The sequence below is a fragment of the Podarcis gaigeae genome (assembly GCF_964106915.1).
Source record: "Podarcis gaigeae genome assembly, chromosome: 11".
In the NCBI taxonomy this organism is placed as follows: Eukaryota; Metazoa; Chordata; class Lepidosauria; order Squamata; family Lacertidae; genus Podarcis; species Podarcis gaigeae.
Genome location: NC_139687.1, coordinates 17,983,052 through 18,004,690, shown reverse-complemented (window position 1 = coordinate 18,004,690; position 21,639 = coordinate 17,983,052). Strand labels below are relative to the sequence as shown.

At 41.0% G+C, this 21,639-nt stretch overlaps 1 protein-coding gene across 6 annotated transcripts in view; it reads left to right on the top strand.

Annotated features, from left to right (window-relative positions):
* Positions 1-21,639, top strand: part of PRDM6 (PR/SET domain 6) — a 107,205-nt gene that overhangs the window by 7,776 nt on the left and 77,790 nt on the right. For all 6 annotated transcript variants that reach the window (XM_083702358.1, XM_083702361.1, XM_083702359.1 and 3 more), the window contains one exon: positions 18,357-18,664. In XM_083702358.1, coding sequence (XP_083558484.1) covers positions 18,357-18,664 — 308 coding nt within the window. The remainder of the gene's footprint in view (positions 1-18,356; positions 18,665-21,639) is intronic.

The following is a 21,639-nucleotide window of genomic DNA, read 5'->3' as shown; positions in this document are numbered from 1 at the left end:
TTGATCCCTCCTTACTCATCCCTACCTATTAGCCCGTTCCGATTTCTTTGGAAGCAGCTCCGAACTGAGACCCTTCCTAGTTTCAAACGCACAACCTCAGGGTTTGGCCAGACCATCTCGCCCGAGCTCCAAGGGCTCGGGGCTGTGTCGAAGGGTGGTGGATCGAGCCCGTTGTTAGTGAGCCCGTCTGTTTCTCCTCTTTCCCCCACCCCCCGAATGTGCCACAAAACCCTCTTCCCACGCGTCTCGTGGTCTGGTATCTCTCGTTACTGTCGGAGATCAGAAGTGGTGCCTTTCCAGAGTTCACAAATATGGAGAGGAGGATCTCCATTTTCAGAGGATATAGGGACGGTCAAAAGATAAAGGGATTTTCGGCACGGGAAGGTGGAGATCCTTGGCCAGAGAGTGGTGGACTGTCTTTGGTTTGAGACTAGTTTTGATTTGCAGCGGGGATCGCTGGGCTATGGAAGCAGTTGTCGGGCCAGGAGTGACTGCAGCAGAGCCTAAAAGGAATCACAGAACGGTAGTCCAGCCCACATTAACGCGCCTTTGGAGTTCTTTTCACAGGCTGCTGGTTGTGGAGAGTTGGTTTTGCTTTGCAATTTCGCGCGCCTCCCGTTTTGAATGTGCCCATTGGCTAGCTGTACACGCGACGTGCCCGCCGTAACAGCATGCACAAGTGACGCATTCCACACTAAAGCGAGCTCTCAGCCCTCATCTTGTGAAAGCGCGCTGGCTTTTGGAACGGGTTCCCTAAATTCTGAAGTTCGGCGCCAGAAATATATATCAGATCTGCAAGGGTGGGCGGTCATCGTACGGAACACGATGACCTGTTGGAGTTGATTTTAGCTCCATTTATCCGACCTCGCCTCCCATTAATTTCATGTTGATTGACCAGAAACTCTCTTACATTCTTTAAAAAGTGGAGAGTCCAGTAAATTAAAAATGCAGAGTTTGCCCTTGTAATCGAACTACGGCAGGTTATTGGATTTTGCACTCTTATCTGAAGCACATTTACACATTTCGATGGGTCTCTTGTCCACTGAAGGTTTCAAGTAAGGATAGCAGACTCAGCATCATTGAGTCCAAGTCGTTTGGCTTAACTGGGACACCTAACCCGATGCTGGTAAACCTTGTTCAGTCCAGATGCTCTGTGGTCCGAATGTGTACCATAATTTTAAAGGATAATGAGGTTTGTGTCGGGGAAATAAAGCTTGCTGCATTGTATCTCACATAACCAGATTCCGTCAACCTTTGACTATGATTATGATTAATATCGACATATGCTAATTGCAAATGGAATAGTGCAGAAGACTCTTAGTTTCACCTGAATATCTTTTATTGTATAGTACTGTTTAAAAAGTCATAAACTAGAGATGATGAGGATCCCAGTGTGAGAATACCTGTGGACATTCCGACATGTACCACGAATGGCTAATTTTTCTCAATTCATATCGTGCGTAAATGTAAAGCAAAATATTCTACTTTTTCACTGTGAGTGTTCTGTTTGGGTAGATGAGGTTTAACAATCCTGGAGGCGCCAAACAACATTGAACTGAATGGGGCTTACTTCTGAGTAGACGTGCAAAGTATTGCTTCGTTAGAGCGCCATCATGCATATTCAGAAGTAAGTTCCACGGAGTTCGGTAGAACTTACTCCCAGGTAAATGGGAGTAGGTTTTAACTAATTTAGGGCTCCTCAATCACAGATATAGATTATTTGAGAGACTATTCAATAGGTACTAGCCAGGAGTCAATTTCCAAAGAGGATCTGTTTGAGGGTATTTTTTTAAGGGGGGAAAAAAGGAAAAGTGATTTATGTTATTGTTTCAAGTGGAGACATTTCTAGCTAATAAATTGTCACAGTCTGACTCATTAGGATTGGAAATCAAATGGGATTTTGCTTAAATAAAGCGGCAGTTGTGCATTTTAATGTCTAGATTCACGCCCATGATCCTGAGCAACTTAGGGCGTTTTCACGCCTGAAGCTTGTATTGGTCTTAAAGGCGACTGCGAAATAAATCTGTCTTGGCCAGAAAGCGCCTTCCACTTGAAACCTCTTTTTAAGCTTCTATCTTGTATGAACAAACTTCACACGAGGCGCAAAAAAAGGCTCAAAAGGCTGTGTGATATGCCAGATTTTTTTTTTACTGAAGGCTGACATTCAAATCAAATAACTCCAGTTGGGATTTGACGTCAAAGTCTTTGAAATGTCCTGGCTCCTACTCACTTTAGGGGGGTAAATGTTTTGATGTTTCGATTCTTACCTATGGAAGAAACGGGGCTTTTAATTCATTTTTAATTATCGTGACGTGCAGAAGAAAGGATTAAAAACCTACTCCGCATTAATTAATCCCGAATGGAAGACAGTGATTTTGGGTTTGAGGCGACATGGTCTTTAGGATCGCAACAGAGATCCATGTATTTTATGTCCTTGCGCTGCAGCTTTCGGAACTGGAGGTGGCGCGGCTCTTCTTCCTCCCTTGCACTGAAACGCCGACAACAAAGAAAGGGATCTTTCTGACCCCAGCTGCTCTGAATCGTGTCAAAGTAATGCAAGAGAGCAGTTTCATTGTCCGTCCTACTGGATCGAACGGCAGGAGCGTTTGCCCGCAGCAACGCTCTGCGGAATGTGGACCGTCCCTTGCCTTTTACGTTTTAAATCCGCATTTTCCCCAATTGCTACTAACGCCTCTGATTTAGCTACTTTCCATCATCATCCGTTTCGCCGGCGGCAGTAGCAGCAGCAGCAGCAGCACCCATAAAGAGAGCAGCTCGCGGCCCATATATTAGATTGAGGTTAGAAAAGGTGGTGACTGTTTATTTAAGGTGATAAAATGGTCCATCAGCAGTAATCTCCATCGATATGTGCCACAAGGAGATGAAGGATGAGGGGACAAGGCACAATTAATTGCCCTATAGTTTTGTAGGAGAGAGTGGAGGCAATGCGGCCCTCGCTTCGATCTCCTCTCCCAAAGCCCATTCATCATCCGCACATTGTATATGGGGCTCCCCCAGGGCCAAGGGGGTGGCAAGGTTTATCTACACACAATATTCTCCTAACCTTCTGATACCTGACACCGAAATTTAATTCATTCATACGCGCGATCGAAGGAGGCGAGATGCACTCTCCCACACACAAAATACACACGCGCTCTATCCACACGCATTTTCCCAGCATATCACATGGCTTCGCACAAAAGCCGCTTAATTCGTAGTCTCTCCTCTTCTCATTCATTTCCCTGCCCTCCCCCCCCATAAAACAACTAAGGTAAGAAAGTCACCAGATGGTTCCGTATATATGCACACACTTAAACGGAGGCAGTGGCGTGGCAAGCGTGCAATGGACACCCCCACCCCCGTTAAGCATAATGATTTAATTTCCTGAAATGGAAAGGCTTAGCTATGTTAAAATGGCTCCTCTACATTGCAAACCATCAACATTTATTTTGATATGCATAATAGTGCCCACCAAAACTTCTCTCGAGTGAGCTGCACGGATTTGGAGAGAACCCGTCTAATCCCGCATCTGCTCAGATCCAGATGCCCCGGATTAACCGGTGTACATGTCCGGATCCTGGCTGCGAGAACTCGAGATGGGCAGCCCGATCCTGTGCGGGCTCTCCAAGCAGCGCGCAAGTCTTTCCGGCGGAGGAGCCTCATAATAAAACAGGTCCTTGGACGGCAGATAACTCCTCGCTAGACAACCGATCTCTTCAGCTCAGGGGTGCTAACTTGAATAAAATATTTGGGGTGTGTGTGTGCTAATAATCACATAATCAAATATGGGGGGGGGTGATAATCGCTCCGCATAATCGATCACAAGAGGCGGCGCGTGCACACTATTTGAATCAACTTTTTTGAGGGGGGAGGCTCACATATTTCATGGGGGGCCTCCTATGGATCTCTCCCTCCTTTCCCGGGATCATTTGAGTTTTGCATCGCCCTTGAGATTTAGGGATCGCTTTAGGATTAGATCTCCACCTCCTGCGCTCTCCCCTCCCTTGCCTGCGCGCTGCTTCCGCGGAAGCACCTGGGGCTCAGGTGGCCGAGAGCATCTTGACCAATAGGATCACCTGCTGCCGCCGCCGCTGCCTCGCGCGGAGTCTGAGGGAGACGCCGAGCCGCCTCCCAGGGTCGCTTATTCGCCCACAGGCCGCTGAGCCGGGCGGCAGAGTTTCCCCTCTGAGGGCGTTTCTTCGGGCCGAGGGCCCAAGGGCGTCCCCAAGAGGAGCCCGAAGGAAGGCCTGTTTCCCTCGAAAACGCGGGCCTTGCTTGCCTTTGGGCCTCGGAAGAGGCCTAGTCACTCGCTTTCCTGCCTCTGTTTCAGGTAATGGGGCTTCTCTTCAGGTTCCCCAGACGGGCCTCCCTGTCCTGGCTATGTGGGGCAACACACTGGGGTGCCTCTTTGCTTCCCCCCAATCTTTTTCTTATTTTTATTTCCCCTCGCCCTCTTTTTTCACATCAGTACAACAGCACCAGGTGCAAAATGGAGAAGACTTTTTAAACCACAGGTACATTTTCTTTGGAATAGACCTGTTCTAAGGTTTGTGTACGATAATTGCTTTTTTTTTAGACGTTCAGGGGATGTTGGCCAACCTTGGGCCCCTTCAGAGCGGGGCGTAACTTGAATATTGAATTATAAATAAATATCAAATCCCACCCCAAGTGCAAAATATCAAAGAACCAGAACATGTTGGGTTCCTGTAGTTATTAGCTTGTAATGCATTATTGCATTGCCATCTGATGCTATCCAAAAACTTTGGGTGGTTTGTAACTGCTAAAAACAAAATTTTGGTGTGTTTCTATTATTTGTTGTTGCTGTATGTAGTTATTAGTCAAGTCATATATAGGAAAAAGGGGGAACAAACCCATGCTGGATCACGAAATACTTTTGAAACTTCCTCAGTTTCAGAAGTTGGTTGCTGATAATGATATTTAGGGTGGGGACTCCTGTTCAAGAACTAATAATTTAAAAAAAAGAAGCTTATTTGAAGGCTTGTTATTATTTTTTTTTTCATTTACAAGTGATTCATTGTGATTTTTGGAGTCATGGTTTTTCAACCAAATATTAGCAAGTGAAAAATACCCTAGAGGTATGAATTGCAAATTAAATCCCTATAATTATCTTGCCGTTTTTGACTACAAGACACTATTCTGGTGATTATTTTGAGTTAACACAGCTAGTACAGAAAACTATGTTATTTATTAATAAATCAAAAGGCAGGCTAGCCTCAAAGTATACCTCTTATATAGGGCAGGACTTTGGGAGAGGGGGAAGTTGTTTGGTTTAAGAATTGGACAGTTTGTGGCAAATTATTGTCAACTTTGCTGTTCAGAGGAGTTGTACCTACAATCAGGAGTATGTGTTTGAAGTTGGGGCGCGCTGAGTACAATTCATAAAAAATAAATGAACTCATGACACTCTTTGGCTGATATTTTTGGGTGGGGTTCAGTCACATTCAGGTTGTGAAGTTATATTTGGTTATAGTCTTGGCAACAAACCTGCTTCCCCATAAGATCAGACTTTAAGAATAAGGAAATTGACACCAAGGTTACAGGTCTGATCGCGGTATGGGAAAGCTGCATATTCCTGCATTGCAGGGGGTCAGACTAGATGATGCTCAGGATCCCTTCCAACTCTACAATTCTATGACAAGAAAATGCACTGGAGTAACACTTTTTGATTGCAACATCAGTCAGCTGCCTTGCAAACAAGCCAGAATATATTCTCAATTAACAAGTTGTCCGTTTCATGAATATGAAGTGCTAGGTATTTGCTTTCTGTGACTAGTGAATGGCAACTTCTTCATCAACACATTTTAGCAAAATTATCCAGGCTAAAGGAATATGCATGCTATTAACAAGGGGAAAATGCACAAAAGAATACATTAGTGACCGTAGGTCAAAGATTTACAGCATCCTGGACCTAAGGCTACCTATGCATTTATTACTTTTTAAAGACGTATTCAAATTTCTTTTGAGCAACATAACATGACACATTATCAAGAGGAAACTGGAACACTGTTTTCTTGTTTTCATTTTTTATGGCTTTCACTTCTTTGCTTTCACCTTTTAGTATTGTATTTATGTTTAGTATCGTGCTAAAGTTCAGCTAGTGAAAATCAGATTGCCCAATTCGGGCAGAGCTAGATGATACTTGAAACGAGTGGTTGCATTTCATATCTTGGTTTTTTTTTGTTAGCTTGTTTTGAAAAAGAAAGAACAGACACAGGGGCAGATCAGCTGAAAAACTGTAGGAAGACAGGTCACCAAGAAAGAAACAGCTCAAGTGAGAAGGTCTAAATCTGGCGTGGGGAACCTATGGGCCCTCCAGATACTATTGAACTCCAACTCACAGCAGCCCAGCCAGGATGGCCAATGGTGAGGGATGATTGGAGTAGAAATCCAGTACTATCTGGGGGGAGGTTCTCCATCCTTACTCTATAGCGGGCATAGGCAAACTCGGCCCTCCAGATGTTTTGGGACTACAACTCCCATCATCCCTAGCTAACAGGGCCAGTGGTCAGGGATGATGGGAATTGTCCCAAAACATCTGGAGGGCTGAGTTTGCCTATGCCTGCTCTATGGCTATGTCAAGAGCAGACACTTCTTGTCTAACACGGTTCCCATGCAGTTTTGTCTTACAAAAATGCATACTTGTGAAAACTACAGGAGGAATGGCTAATTATCTGATCCTATTGATGCCTTATATAAAAATAGCAAGGTTGTTTTGGGAGGCATGATTGAAGGTTTCATTTTGTTTCAGAAGCCCTCTTGCCTCAGACGCCTGACCCTGAATATTTCCAAAAAGTTGTGTACCCTGTTTTATTAAAAGTAGGAATGTTCGTAGCCCAAGATGTGACATTGTATTATTTGTATATCCTGTGTAGTTTTAGCTTCATATTTTATGTAGTTTTAAGAACTCCTGGCTTTTTTATGATGAAAAAGCTTGACCATCTTTTGCTCAAGGTTTGTGTGAGTTAGAAATGAAGTAAATATATAGATTTCAACCAACCCTTTAGTGTCGAGCAGTTATACTGTGCCAGTGTCTATTAAAAGGGTAGATATTTCCCCATAAAATTCACTTAAACTTTGTAGATGGGACTAAATTGTATTTGCTTAAATTAATACGGAATATACCATATTTTCCCGTGTATAAGACGTCCCCATGTATAAGATGCCCCCTACTTTTGGGGACCCCAAATTTAAAAAATGGACACATGCGCTATCCAGATTTTTAACCTTATTTTAAAGTAAAACCCCCTAGTCTTACACATGGAAAAGTATGGTAAATATAAAATACACATTGAGTAAAAATGTGTGTTTGCTTTTGCTTTCTTTCTTACATGGGCGACATTCGAACATGGCACACATGAAACTCAAAAATGCCTTTTTTAAAAAAATTGTGTAGTATGTGAAAATGCTTGATTGTGTATGTTGCCATAGATTAGCTGACTTTAGTAAGACGCATCCTTAGATGCCAAACTCTTTAAGATTTAGTGAATGGTCGGTTCGTTGCATAGCAGTATCACAAGTATTTTCAAAAGGCAGATTGGGTGCTGGTTACCCCACACTGAACTGAGGGGTGACTGAAGGGCATCACAACTATGATGTAGTGCACATGCAGAACAGAAGGCAAAAGGTCGTAGGGGAGGGCGCCTAATTTTGGCCTCGCACAGGGAGCTGCTGAAAATTAAGACCAAAGTCTGCCCCTGTATTTTCATTAGGTGTTTTTATTTTTATTGTATGATGGTGGTGTTTATGTACTGTTGAAAATTAACTGTTGGATTTGAGACAATTATACCGCTATTTATTTGTGCAGGTATGTTCGAACAGTTAAATAACAGGTAACACAAGGCATTCCTTGTTTGTAAAATTGGGACGGTAGAGATAACCATGCACATTTTAAGACGGAAGAGATTAAACTATTAATGGATAAGAGAAGTTAACATATTTTATTAGTAGCCAATTCAGTGACTTCTAGTGTTGTTGGGGTTTTTTTTTAAATAAAAAGCACTGGAGAACAATAATGACTTCTACAGCGTTGATGGCGTGATATATATATATATTCTTATTGTATAAACTTGCAGATGGGAAGCTCAGTGGAGAGCATCTGCCTTGTATGCAGAAGGTCTCAATTCAATTCCCAGTATCTCTAGGTAAGACTGGAAGAGAACCGTCCTGAAGCCCTGGAGAGCTACTGGCAGTTGGTGCAAACAGCACTGAGCTAGATGGACCAATGGGTCTGACTCATATTATGTGGGGTCCAATCCACCTATTGCTTTTTATTCTGGCATAGTTGTTATGCTGCTTTTCCAAGCAGTAAAGTCTGTTATATGTAGGACAAAAGTTTGTATGTTTACTCAGAAGTAACTTCCACTGAGTTCAGTGAGACTTGGGTTCGGTGGATTGCAGCAGTCCTAAGCACACTTTCTTGGAAGTAAAGCCTGCTGAACTCCATGGGAATTACTGCTGAGTCGGCGGTTCGAATCCCTGCGGCGGGGTGCGCTCCCGTCATTCGGTCCCAGCGCCTGCCAACCTAGCAGTTCGAAAGCACCTCCGGGTGCAAGTAGATAAATAGGGACCGCTTACCAGCGGGAAGGTAAACGGCATTCCGTGTGCTGCGCTGGGCTGGCTCGCCAGATGCAGCTTGTCACACTGGCCACGTGACCCGGAAGTGTCTGCGGACAGCGCTGGCTCCCGGCCTATAGAGTGAGATGAGCACACAACCCTAGAGTTTGGCAAGACTGGCCCGTACGGGCAGGGGTACCTTTACCTTTTTAATCATACTCGGAATCATTGTGCGTATCAAGAAAAAATGTTATTGTCATCAACTGCTATGATCTCTGTTGAGGAAGTGTAATGCTTACTGCATCCAGTTAATTAATTGATTAATTGGTAAAAAAACACGACAGTTAATCGACTAAAAACCTCTAATTCACTGACAACCCTAATGTATTTGGGTTTTTGTTTGTTTGTTTACAACTGATTCTTCCTAAGAGGATCATGTAAGAAACCTTTGTTAACAGTTCCCCCAGGAAATGATAAATTTTCTCTCTCTTTTTCATTCTCCTATTGACACAATGTGGGGATTTAAGGAAGAATAATGTGAATTCCTTTTGAACATTTTTGGATACTCCGCACCACCACCAAGTGATCTTCAATCAAAATCCCCATTTCTTTATGTCAGTAATGTGAATTCACACCAACAAAATTACTCTTGAATTAAATATATAGTCGCTCATGGCTTTAGTCAAGCCTGCAATTCTATACCCAGTTACTTGGGAGTAAGCTCCATTGATCTCAGTGGGACTTACTTTTGAGTAGATATGAATAGAACTGTGCTGTAAGTGTAAATTCTTGCATGAGACTTTTGCAGTGCAATTCTGTACATGTCTATTCAAAAGTGAGTCTCATTAGTTTAATGGGAACTTATCCCTAGGAAAGTGTGTGTGTAGGATCGCAGCCTTAAAATGCACCATGAACCCCATTCAAATGCTTTTACTGCAACTTATTTCTTAATTTACAGAATAAATTTCCCCTGCAATAAAAGTTGCCACTATTTAATTGTCTATCCAATATATTGTGACAATCTTCTACCTTTTCCTCTTGCTGATTAGGAGCCTGTTCAAAAAGCCTACTGAAGTAAACAGAACAGCTCCTTCTAGTTTCAAGAGTTACCGTATTTTTTGCACCATAACACTCACTTTTTTCCTCCTAGAAAGTAAGGGGAAATGTCTGTGCGTGTTATGGAGCGAATGCCTGCGGGTGGCGGGGGGGATCTGCTGCAGTCGTGAGCAGAGGATCCATGGTTCTCCTTCCTTCCCTCCTCTGTGGTTACAAAGCATGGATCCACATGGATCCTCAGGATTTTTGCATTGGGCTACTCCAAACTCACTGTCAGATCACATGCCTGTGGCCACAGCATGAACCACAAAAATCATATATCCACTATTTCGTTTAGATTTTTTCCCCCTGGTTTTCCTCCTCTAAAAACTACGTGCGTGTTATGGTCTGGTGCGTGTTATAGAGCGAAAAATACGGTAATTCTGTGGTCAAAAATGTAGGGAAGAAGCAGTTCCTCATGTCTCCGACTCTTTGTTGCCCTTCATGACAGATCTTCTGAAAATATCAGACTTGTTCTGTTACTTATGTCAAAGTCACAGTAGTAGTTTCACATGCACCATAAGGAACCTCAATTAAAATCTCCTGGTTTCAAGATTCTTGGATTTCTCTACATCTAACAGCAGGTTCGGACTACGGTATTAGAATATTCTCTTGATAAATGCAGTATATCAGGATGTGGCCTATGTTGCAGTTTTCTCTTTATAACTAATTATTCATACAGATTGCTGATCTCTTCCTTTGTATCACTTTGTTTGCTTTGAAATGTAGGTTCCCCCATTTCTATTTCCTTGGAAATGAGCGGTTTCTCCCTTTCTTTCTTTTTTAAAAAAGGGAAATACTAATATCTGTCCTGAGCAGTGTATTACATGTGTAAATTCCAGTTTCTTGTAAATGGACCAGGGAGCAGATAAATTGCACATCTTTCTGATCTGTATAGCTGTAGCTAAAAGGCTAATTGCACCATTTACACTTTACCAATTTATTATTATTATTTTGAAACAAATATTCACATTGCGAAAAGCAGTCTTTATACATCAGGTAAGCAGACTGATTTCAGTGGAACAGACTTATACAGTGGTGCATTGGATTTAGATGTACATCTGTTTAGTTTCTAAGTGCACGCTGCTTAGAAGTAGTGTTAACTAAAATTAATACAATTTGTATCCATGTTATGAATTGTATGATGCAAATTCTACTGAAGCCAATAGGAGCTACTTCTTTACACTGAATGGGACTGGGCCACCTTACATTTAGTTTTCAATTAATCTGAATGAAATTTATGTATAAACTCATTTAGAGGTATGCTTGACTCCTAAATACTTGAGCAGAACTGTTTCAGTTACTTCCAAATAATGAGTTTAGGATTTGAATGGTATGCTTTTTTAAAAAATGGAACATTGTGGTCAGCGTTTAAATAGCATTCTAAATACTGGGGACACAATAAAAATACTGTAAAATTCAGTTTTACAGACCTACTCTGAAATCAAGGCAAACATATATTTATGTACTCAGATAATCTTGGAATGCCTTTTGGAATATAGTAGAATTCAGCAAATTGTGAAGTTGGGTTTATATTACATCATGAATAATGCTTGTAGCTTAGATAGTGTTCAGAGTAAATAGCCAAGACATTTGTAATAATTTTATGACTATATATGCTAGCAATTCTGGCTACAGAAACTGTTGTCAGTCTTTCTGGATATGCAGTTTCAGTATAAATAAGGAAAATGCATAAAACAAGCACATTCTTTACATAAGTCAAGCAGATCACTTGTTTATTTGTCTATTAGCATAGTTTCCACAGGTGGAATCTACTCTTAGAGCTGGGAAACAATTGGCATTTATGTAGTCTACATCCCACCCCCCTAATTTTTTGTAGTACAGTACTCGTTTTTATTTCTTTTACAGGAAAGGAGCAAAGAGTGTCCCCCCCAAAAAAGCTATTGATTCCAGCATGTATGCCTATCTCATATTTTTATGTTTTATCAGAGGTTCTAAAACCCTCATGTATGTGTAAAAGTGAATGATGTTACATATCTAGTGGCAGAGTGCAGAAGTTTGATCTTAAAGCTGCCTGGCTGGAGTAAAAAAGATGCTTTGGCTTCATTTAATTGAAGCTGTTCCGTAGACATGGTGTCTCCAAGAGAGCCATTAATAATCAGGAAGCTGGGAGGAGGTTACACATCTAAAAGATTGTCAGCAGGGAACAAATTATTCCAGAATCAAGGGTCTGCTCTGAAAAGTAACTGAAATCTTGATCAGTCGTTTCCTAAATCTTAAGACTTTCCAACAAGATTCCCCCCCCCCCCCCCAGATTCATACAGTAAAAGAAATCTTAAAGAGGCTATAATGAAAGGTTAGAGGGAGGGGGTTTTTTGGGTGGCGGGGAAAGAATGGTTGCAAGTTTAGTTTTGGGGCTAGCCAGCATGTCTTCATTCTTTATAAGGAACAATCTATTGGGTTTATTATTGATTTTGCTTAAAGAAGATTAGTATAAATCAAATGATAGTGCCAAGCTTTCCTTGACCCATGAAACCAGGCTCTGTTTTTATTTGTTTGAATTCCCTGAAACTCTGTTTATGTGCTTTTACTGGTTCTTTTATGTTCTTTTACTGGTTTTATGTTATATTTTTGTTTTAATGATATTGTTTATTGATCTTATGTTGTACACTGATTAGAGATTTTAAAAAAATATTCAGTGGTTCATAAATGCTTTCAAACAAATACTGTAAAATTGCACCCCCCCCCCCCATGGAGTAGGCTTCCTTGAATTTCCACCCCTTTGTAGTGGGAAACATGTTGTTGAGCTATTTTCCTATCTAAGATGGTGTCCACTCTAGGCTGTATCTTTTTCATCTCACATTTCAATTACAGTGCAGTCCACAAAACAATTAATTTTTTGCATGTGCTCCTCTGTCTTACACATACTTACTCAAAAGCAAATTGTATTGCTTTCAGAGGTGTAAGGATTGACGTAACCAAGTGGTATAGTTTATAGAAGGCAATGGAACTAAACCAGGGTTCAAGGATCCTGGTTTAATTGATTTCAGGATTGTGGTCTGGCATGTAGTAATGATACCACTAGCAACAATTGTCCTTGGAACCAGGGCGGGTGATATCATTAGGAAAACTAGGCAGCTGAGTAGAGTACAGACCTCAGAGGAGCGCAGTACTGACCTTGCGGACACAGTTTTATACAGATTATTTTTTGTTCTATAACAAAAAAAGGCTAACTTCAATTTTCAGAAACACATGGCTTGTAAAAATGATAACATTATTCAAAATATAAAAATAAAATATCAGAAATTTATATTTTGAATAATGTTATCATTTCTACATGGCATCAGTTTTTGAAAACTGAAGTTAGCAATATTTTTTTGGTGATGTAAGCCTTGCCTGGGGTGCAAAATAGCCTGGCACCGGCACTGCTTGGAACATTTCCATGTCTGTGTGCTTTTTCAAATACGGTATATTTGTGTCATACCTTAAACAGGGTTTAACAAAAGCAATGCATATATGTAGTGTTTATGTGATATTTTCCAAACCACATCCTATATAATAGGCTTCCAAAATAAAAGTAATGGTCCATAGTTTGAACGTTTATGCGAATATTCAGTAGTGAGAAATTTTAGTTTTACACCTGTAAAACCATATCTACCCTATGAAATGAAAGGAAAAGGTTATGAGGGAAATAGGAAGAAAGTGCAGACAACAGCCTATCTCTTCTTCACAAAACATTAAAGAAATGCATGGAGCCTTAATGCCACTTTTATCAGCATTAGCTTCTGTAGTTTTCTACAGCACTAGGGAATATATCTGCCTGTATTAACAGGAATTATCATCCTGATCCAAAATAATTTCTGGGTACAAATAAAAGGATTTAAGTAAGCTTAAATTGCATTGAAGCCAACAGAATTAAAGTGATTTCAAGTATTTCATCTGAGGATGGGATAGGATTGTATATAGGATTTATAATCCTTTTGACCACAGCCAAATGTCCTGTATCTCTGTGGGTTGGTTCATACATAATGATTCTAGTCCAACAGATTATAGTTTCAGTTACAGATAGGTAGCCGTGTTGGTCTGCCATAGTCAAAACAAAACAAATTTCCTTCCAGTAGCACCTTAAGATACCAGTGTGTATCTGAAGAAGTGTGCATGCACACGAAAGCTCATACCAAGAACTGACATAGTTGGTCTTTAAGGTGCTACTGGAAGGAATTTTTTTTGTTTAGATTATAGTTTGTTAGAGTGGGCGGAAAGCAATGAGTCTGAACGCTCTTTTTATCTTCCACTTTCATACACCTGGCTGCAGAAGTGACTTCATGATTTGTTAAATCATAGTTCGCTCTGGGTGTCTTGACCAGGAATTGTGTTTAAGCGCTGCCTGCAATCCAAGATTGCAGAACAGTTTTAGTTGCAGGCAGTGCTTAAACTTGAGTTTGTCAGTTTGGATGCCTTGGGGAAATGATTGTTTCGCAAACCAGAAAGTCTCCTCAGCTGGACATGAAAAGGAAGGAGGGAACACTTGAGCTCATCACTCATTCCTTCTTCAACTGACCATAGTTTGTTGGGTCAGCAATATTACACCTGAACCTGGCTTTCAGCTGGAATCCCTAACATACTCACTTGTAAGTATGTACCACTCCAAGTGGACCTAATAGAGTACCAAGTGATTTTCCTGAATCTAAATAACTATGTCATAGAATCTTAGAATTGGAAGGTAACTAGTTGTTTGTGCCCTAGAATTGTAGAGTTGGAAGGGAACACAAGGGTGATCTAGTGTATCCCTTGCAATTCAGGAATCCTTTGCCCAACGTGGGGCTCAAACCCACAACCCTGAGATTAAGAGTATTGTGCTCTACTAGCTGAGCTGTCCCAGCTTCAGATTCATGTGTCTCAAACACTAGCATCCAGTGTTTCATGGCAAACTGCTGTTGAAATCTAGGACTTTAAAAAAGTAATATGTATAGAGATCGGCTGTTCAAAGAAAAAGTCAAAAATCCCATTTTGTACGCTGAAGTGCACTTCAATCAGTTTTTTGGCAAAGGTGCTTAACAGCTGGAGGATAACTGTTTTACTTTGCTGCTTAATGCGGTACAGTATTCCTTACAGCCTTGCATTTTTAAAGGAATCTTCAAATTAATTATATTTTAATATGTATATTCTGATTTACTGTTCATCTAGATGGTTGTAAAAAAAAAGCATGTACTGTATATACTCGAGTATAAGCCGACCCGAATATAAGCCGAGGCACCTAATTTTACCACAAAAACCTGGGAAAACTTATTGACTCGAGTATAAGCCTAGGGTGGGAAATGCCGACAGCAGCAAAGGTGGAGGAGGAGGAAGGAGCAGCCCAAAAGGGCTGCTTTTGGGCTGCTCGTTCCTCCTCCTCCGCCAACAACAGCCTCTGCCGCTCGCAAGGGCAGCGATGGCATGAGCGGTGGCAGCAAACAGTAAGTGGGACCCTCACTCGAGTATCAGCCGAGAGGGCTTTTTCAGCATAAAAAATGTGCTGAAAAAGTTGGCTTATATTCGAGTATATACGGTAATTAATTATGAGCCTTTGAACAGTGATAACTTAACTTGAGCAGTGATAAATTGCACCTAGGTGCCATAATATACGTATGTAAGTTATCAACTGCAGAAACAAGAGGCTGCATTTTAGTTATGTGACTCATAATCACATTGAATAGGTAGAAACTTTTTGTACTTCTCTGAAAGATTCTTACACAGTATACTGTATTGAAGTTTATCTAACATAGGAGGCAAGAAGGCCGTGACAGTCCTGCTGGGTTTATAACCTGTGGTTTTAGGCTGCTTACTTATTCCAGATTTGTGGTTTCGACCACCAAATCCCTAACCAACTGGTGAATATTTTTGTTTTATTTTTAGCTGCTGGATGTGTATGATGCAGAATTATCAGGGGGAAAGTAATAGCTGTGTAAATAATGTAGAACAAGTACTACTTTTTGAAAATATTTCTGGAAAAGAGTTGTCTGAAACCTTTAATTGTGTTACAATGTATAAAATGTGCCAGGAACTGTAATTGATTCAAAGGGATTCATTTTTATTTTAGTTGCAAACATATTTCTGAGCATGAACTGTTCTCTTGAAAGTCCAGAACCTTCATGTAAAGAATATGGAAACCATTAACATGAAACAGAATAAAATGAAAACTTCTGAAGTCCTTTTTATTCATATAAGGGGGAAAAATAGTAAAATTCTAATGTATCATAAGGATGCTGTGCATTAGTTACTGTATGTACATAACATTTTCTGGTGTCAGTAAAGATTAGAAACTTATTATAATACTGAACTAAAATTGAAGGGGCTGATAAGTGGGGCATGCACATGGGGAACGAGATCTACTTGTACAACAAGATTTGTTCCTCACTCTTCTCCCCATGTGTGCCCCCGAAACCTGTTATAGGGGTTCCCCGAGCCCTCCAGGACAGGTTTAGGGAGTGCAGGAAGAAACTCCCATTGCACGAGCAGGTCTCATTCGATTCACACAGCTTAGTAGATTCCCACCCTGAAATATGAAGGGCCAAAGGTGTAGTTTCATGAATAGCTTTCCAAGTTGGCATAAACATAACATGCATTTACATTTTACTGTGGAAACGAGTAAACATTTCTTCAGAAATAATTGTGTGAAAATTATTTGACTAGAAGCCTTAAGTGAAATCATGGCTAGCGAAAACTTGGGAGATTAGTATTTCTGTACCCTACCACAGTCACTACACATCTTATTTTCATGATAATTTCAATTAGTCATTATCGGTTTACTTTGTGCGCTACTTTCCCCACAGAAGACTGTGCCCAAAGTATCATATTTTTCCATGTATAAGACTAGGTTCCCCCCCTAAAAAATAATGTCCATAATTTGGGAGTGTCTTATACACAGATAGATCCCCCCCCCATTTTCTTAAATCGGAGTTCCCCCCAAAATAGGGGGCGTCTTATACATGTGGGTGTTTTATAGACAGAAAAATATAGAATCTTACTTAGAATACACAAGAAGCAAACAAATAATGAAAACAGAAGCAGATAGTAAAATATAAATGTTGGCATATCAAGACAGTTTACTGTGTGTCATATCAGGACAAGAGTACAGCAACAACATATCAAACATATTAAATGCAATAACACTTCCCATATCAACAACATATTTAAATATTTATGCGAAAGGAAGCAGTGTAATCCAACACCCCCACAATATGGATTACTGAGGGGATGTGTTGAATGGCATGGAGTTGCTTTCTCACAAGCCTTCATTGGTGGCAGGACTGGCACCAGTTGGAGTGGTGGAGGCACCAGCAGTGCCCATTCAGGTGAAAGCTACAATTTGTGGTTTCCTCAATGGCAGTAGCCGATAGAAAACCCTGAAAAGACACGTTTCCAGTGGCGTAGCGTGGGTTGTCAGCACCCGGGGCAAGACAAGTAATTTGTGCCCCCTAACCCGTGGATTTGCACCCCCTAACCCGTGGATTTGCGCCCCCTAACCCTAACCCCCAGGTGTTGCGCCCGGTGCGGCCGGCCCCCCCTGCCCCCCCACACTACGCCACTGCACGTTTCAGAGTAGTGGCAGGGCACCAGTGGGTTTAGATCTGGATCCAAAGTCATCTAGATCCCTCAAGGGGCTGGGTCCTCAGCACCCTCAGGTACACCAGCCTGGAGCTGGTGTAGCGAAATATGAAGAAAATAAACAAATGTCCCCCAACCTTCTACTTTTGTTGGCGTGGTCCAGCATGCGTTTGAATGGTGGGTCCACTGTTTGCTCCAGTTAGGATTGCTCTGTCCATGAACTGATAATAAGACAACAAAACGTAGCAAATCCTAACAAATGTTTGAAAACATGTAAAAATAATGCATTTAAAGCGTTTTTAACTAATTTTAACTGATAATTCATTAATTTTTTTAAAAAAGGATAAAAATAAAGTTTCAGACATAAATGGATGAATACATAGCCTATCAAAAACACAGTGCTTATGTCATTGAAGACAACTGTAGAAAATGTAGCTAGAAATTGCCAAGCTGAAGGACAGCCCAGTGACTTCAGGATAATGCAGTTTATGCGGATAAAGGGAAATAGAATATGTATGTTAGATATGGAAGCAGCGATGAAGCAAAGTAAAATAGGGTGCTTTAAACAATACTAGTACAAAGTAGCACAAAATATTGCCGTTACCAGAGAGCTAGTCCTCTGGTATGAGAATGGCAGTGGGAGGGAAGATCAGGAGGAACAACTGCTGGAGGGGGCCAGAGGATGCTTTAACTCAGTATCCATGGCCTGACTCATCTACCTCCTTTTGCCTAATGGCAGGGCTGGCCCTGTGTAGATTAAAGTCTTGGTCATTGTGAGCAACTGAACAGAACAGAAAAGTACCTTAAAGTGGCCAGAATGTGAACCTAAGCCAACTCTTAAAAATAATAGCTTTAAAAGCCTATGAATGCATGTGTTCAGGCTTCACTTGAATGAACCTTCTGTACACCTTCTAATGTCCCAAATAGGTTTACCTTGGGAACATGATGCTGTTTGTGCATATATGTATTATAACGGTGGTTGAGATATGAAAGATGAGCACACAACAAGAGTATGTTTATATGTTCCTATTTTTAAAAATGGTGGATTAATCCACATATCTCGGCCATAAGATCTGATGGCAGTAGCCTAGCTGTGACAAGCTAATTCCTTTTTGTTTTTTGTCTTTGCTCTATAGGATGTGACATGTGTGCAGATAATCGTAATGGAGAGTGCCCCATGCATGGCCCTTTGCACTCTTTACGCCGTCTGGTGGGCACTAGTAGTGCCGCTGCCGCCGCCCCTCCACCTGAGATTCCTGAGTGGCTTCGGGATCTGCCCCGGGAAGTGTGTCTGTGCACCAGCACTGTGCCTGGTTTGGCCTATGGTATCTGTGCTGCTCAAAGGATTCAGCAGGGCACCTGGATTGGGCCTTTCCAGGGAGTTCTCCTTCTGCCAGAAAAGGTGCAAGCAGGAGCCACCAGGAACACCCAACACCTCTGGGAAGTAAGTCACAGTTCAAAGCATTTTGGTTTTTAATGTCTGATAATGCATTCAATATTTGTTTCATGAGATTTTCAAAAGACCTTTTTTTCACTATCAAAAGCTCCCGCTATAGATTTGAAAATATATACTGTATATATAGCAATGCACATGTTTTCTGTTTGGATATGTCATTAGTAGCAAGAAGCTGCAAATTCCAGTATATATATTTTTAATAAAACAGATTCTTACAGATGTTAAGAAAGATGTACAATAATATTGTTTTTAGTTCTGCAAAACAACTGGAAGTAAGTTTAGCTGAAATTAGTAGGACTCCAAACATGATTATAGGGATAACAATCCCTTAAATCCTAAAAGTCATAATTTTTGTAGTTTTGCAAATTATTTTGTTATTGGGCTGCTTTTTACTTTCTCTTCTGACATAGTGTGAACCATCTGCAGCTAATTCAAAAAGTGAAAAAAGAGAGCAATTTTTCTATTAGCTTATGTATTAACTGCCAAAGCAGGTACTAATCCTCTGTTGTTCGATGAAAGAAGCTTAGTTTATAAGCCTGTTTTAAATAACAAAGGGTTTTACAGGGCCTTTTTAAAATGTAACATTTCTAGCATTGTAAACTTTAAACTGCGAATCAGGCCAACTCTTTCTTCCCCATCTCTCTAATATGCTGATTATGGTGCTGGATTCCTGGGCTTTTAAAACCACAGTTTCCTGCCTCATTCCAAACAGATAACTGTGTATTAATGTTGGTTTATTAAGCAGCACAGGATCTTAAACCATGTTTTTATCCTGATTAGTAAACCAACATAAAACTACAGATCCCCCATTACTTTTGAAATGGAGAACCGTGGTTTAAAGAGCCTCTTGGAAAGCACACACCTAGCACCCTAATCAGTTGACTGGTGCAGAAAGCATGTCTTCAAAGAAAGTTGCTGTAACCATTGATCAGCTGATCGGCTGTTACAGCCACTGCCTATGAACTTTCACTGGTGTCAAACACTTGATGTTATTATCCCATTTGTTGATTGACAGGTCAGTGATCTGCCCACCTGTTAAGTTGTCCCACAAGGAGTGGGGAAGGATCTGGTGATCCATCTAAACCAAGTTCCCCACTTCTGCTGTTGCAGATCTGAAAACTACTCAGTTATCTCAGGTGCTCACTAAGTGACAGGAAGTGTTGGGCCATGGTTCCCCATGTGGGGTACCCCCCCCCACAGGGGGGCAATTGATTTTTAAGGGGGCAATTTGGGATCGAGTTATTAACAGTTAAGCCTTTTAGGCTTCCTCCATGTGAATAGGAGTTCACTTTTTGAATAATAAGAATTACCGGTATATGTCACGGGGGGAGGGGTGGATCAGGATTTTAGAGATGCTTAGGTGGAGCATGGCCAAAAAAAGGTTGGGAACCACTGGTGTAGGGGAAAAGACCTATGCACAGGGAACACTCCTGATTATGGTTGTCTTCACACATGTCACATCCTATGAAGTGCTAAGTACAGAAGCAAATAGGGAAGCAAATAGGAACCCATTGTAGCAATTAAATGAGGAGAGCCTCGTGATCTGAATTAAGAGAGTTGAATTTGTAAAACAGAGAAGGCTGAGGTGTGACAACAAAATTAGAGAGACAATTGCAGTACTAAAGGCCAGGCAGTTTACCAAGGGGAAGGGGGTATAAGAGGAACAGCTGTATTTTCACAATGTGGTACAGAAAGAATCACATGACTTCAAAATGGACTGTATGTAGCAATGAAGAGGAGACAACCAAAGATAAATCCAAAGCTTTGTGCCTGATTTACAAGATGGATTTTGAAGATGGCCAATGAATGTAGAAAGCAAGGGAAAAGAGGAAGAATTGGGAAGAAAAATGAAGAGTTTGTTCTTAAATGTACTAAGTTTAAGATGCCAATGTAAGAAATATTAGGCAGGCAGTTGATGTATTGGATGGAAAGAGAATGTTCTCAGTCAGAGAAATGGAACTAGATACCATCAGCATAAAGCACAAGATTTTTGTGTGTAGAGAGAATAGCAAAGAGCCAAGAATAGGTCCCTGAAGCCCCACAACAGAGAAGAGGAAAGCAGAGGAAAAAGGTGCCCAGGGTTGAAATACTGAATGAGTGATGTTGGAAAAGCCGTCAATGAGAACAGAATCGTGGACACCAAGGTATAAAGGGAGTTAACCAGGATAGAAACAGCGGAATGTAGTCAAGCAGGATGAATATAGTTTCAGTGCAGTGCAGATGATGGAAGCCTGCTTGTAGTGGGTCTAAAGACGATTTTGAGAAAATATAGGGGAAGCAGTCAGAGTTTGTGGTAGTGGTTTGGAGGCAAATGGTAGGAGTGAAATTCTAGAGTATATGAAGGGACAGAATAGATCAAAGGCTATATTTTAAAAATGAGGGTCATTGTTGCAATACAGTACATGTAGAAGAGACCAGAGGGGAGAAAATGGCAGCCCAGTTCTATTTATGCCATACAAACCGCTCTGTAGCAAAATCTGTTAAGATTCTCAGAATGAGGATGTTCAACATAATCGGCGCACTAAAGGAGTATCTAGCTTCCTAATCATAGTGCTGTTCATGCACTCTGAAAATGCTGGTTCTGAATGGTCCCATAGTAGTTTCCAGCATGAATAAAAAAACATTGAAAGACCATTGCGAAGACAATTAAACACCATTCCAGATGTGGTGCTCTTTTATTTGCTTTGCTTTGGCAAACATCTGGATTATTGCATTTGATGTATAGTTGGACACTTTGGACATATTTTTTGGCATGCCTGTGTTAGAGCTCCTGCCACACATTCAGTGTTTGCTTTGTATGTAATCCATACAGTTCAATGTACAGCAGTTTGAAGTAAATTAAACACCATTCCATTACCTCACGACATGGCCTGACACCTATGGGTGTTCATTGGGAAATTATACAGTTCTTTATCAATCAGCCAAGTCCTTTTTATAGCTTACAGAAAAGATCATCTCTTTTG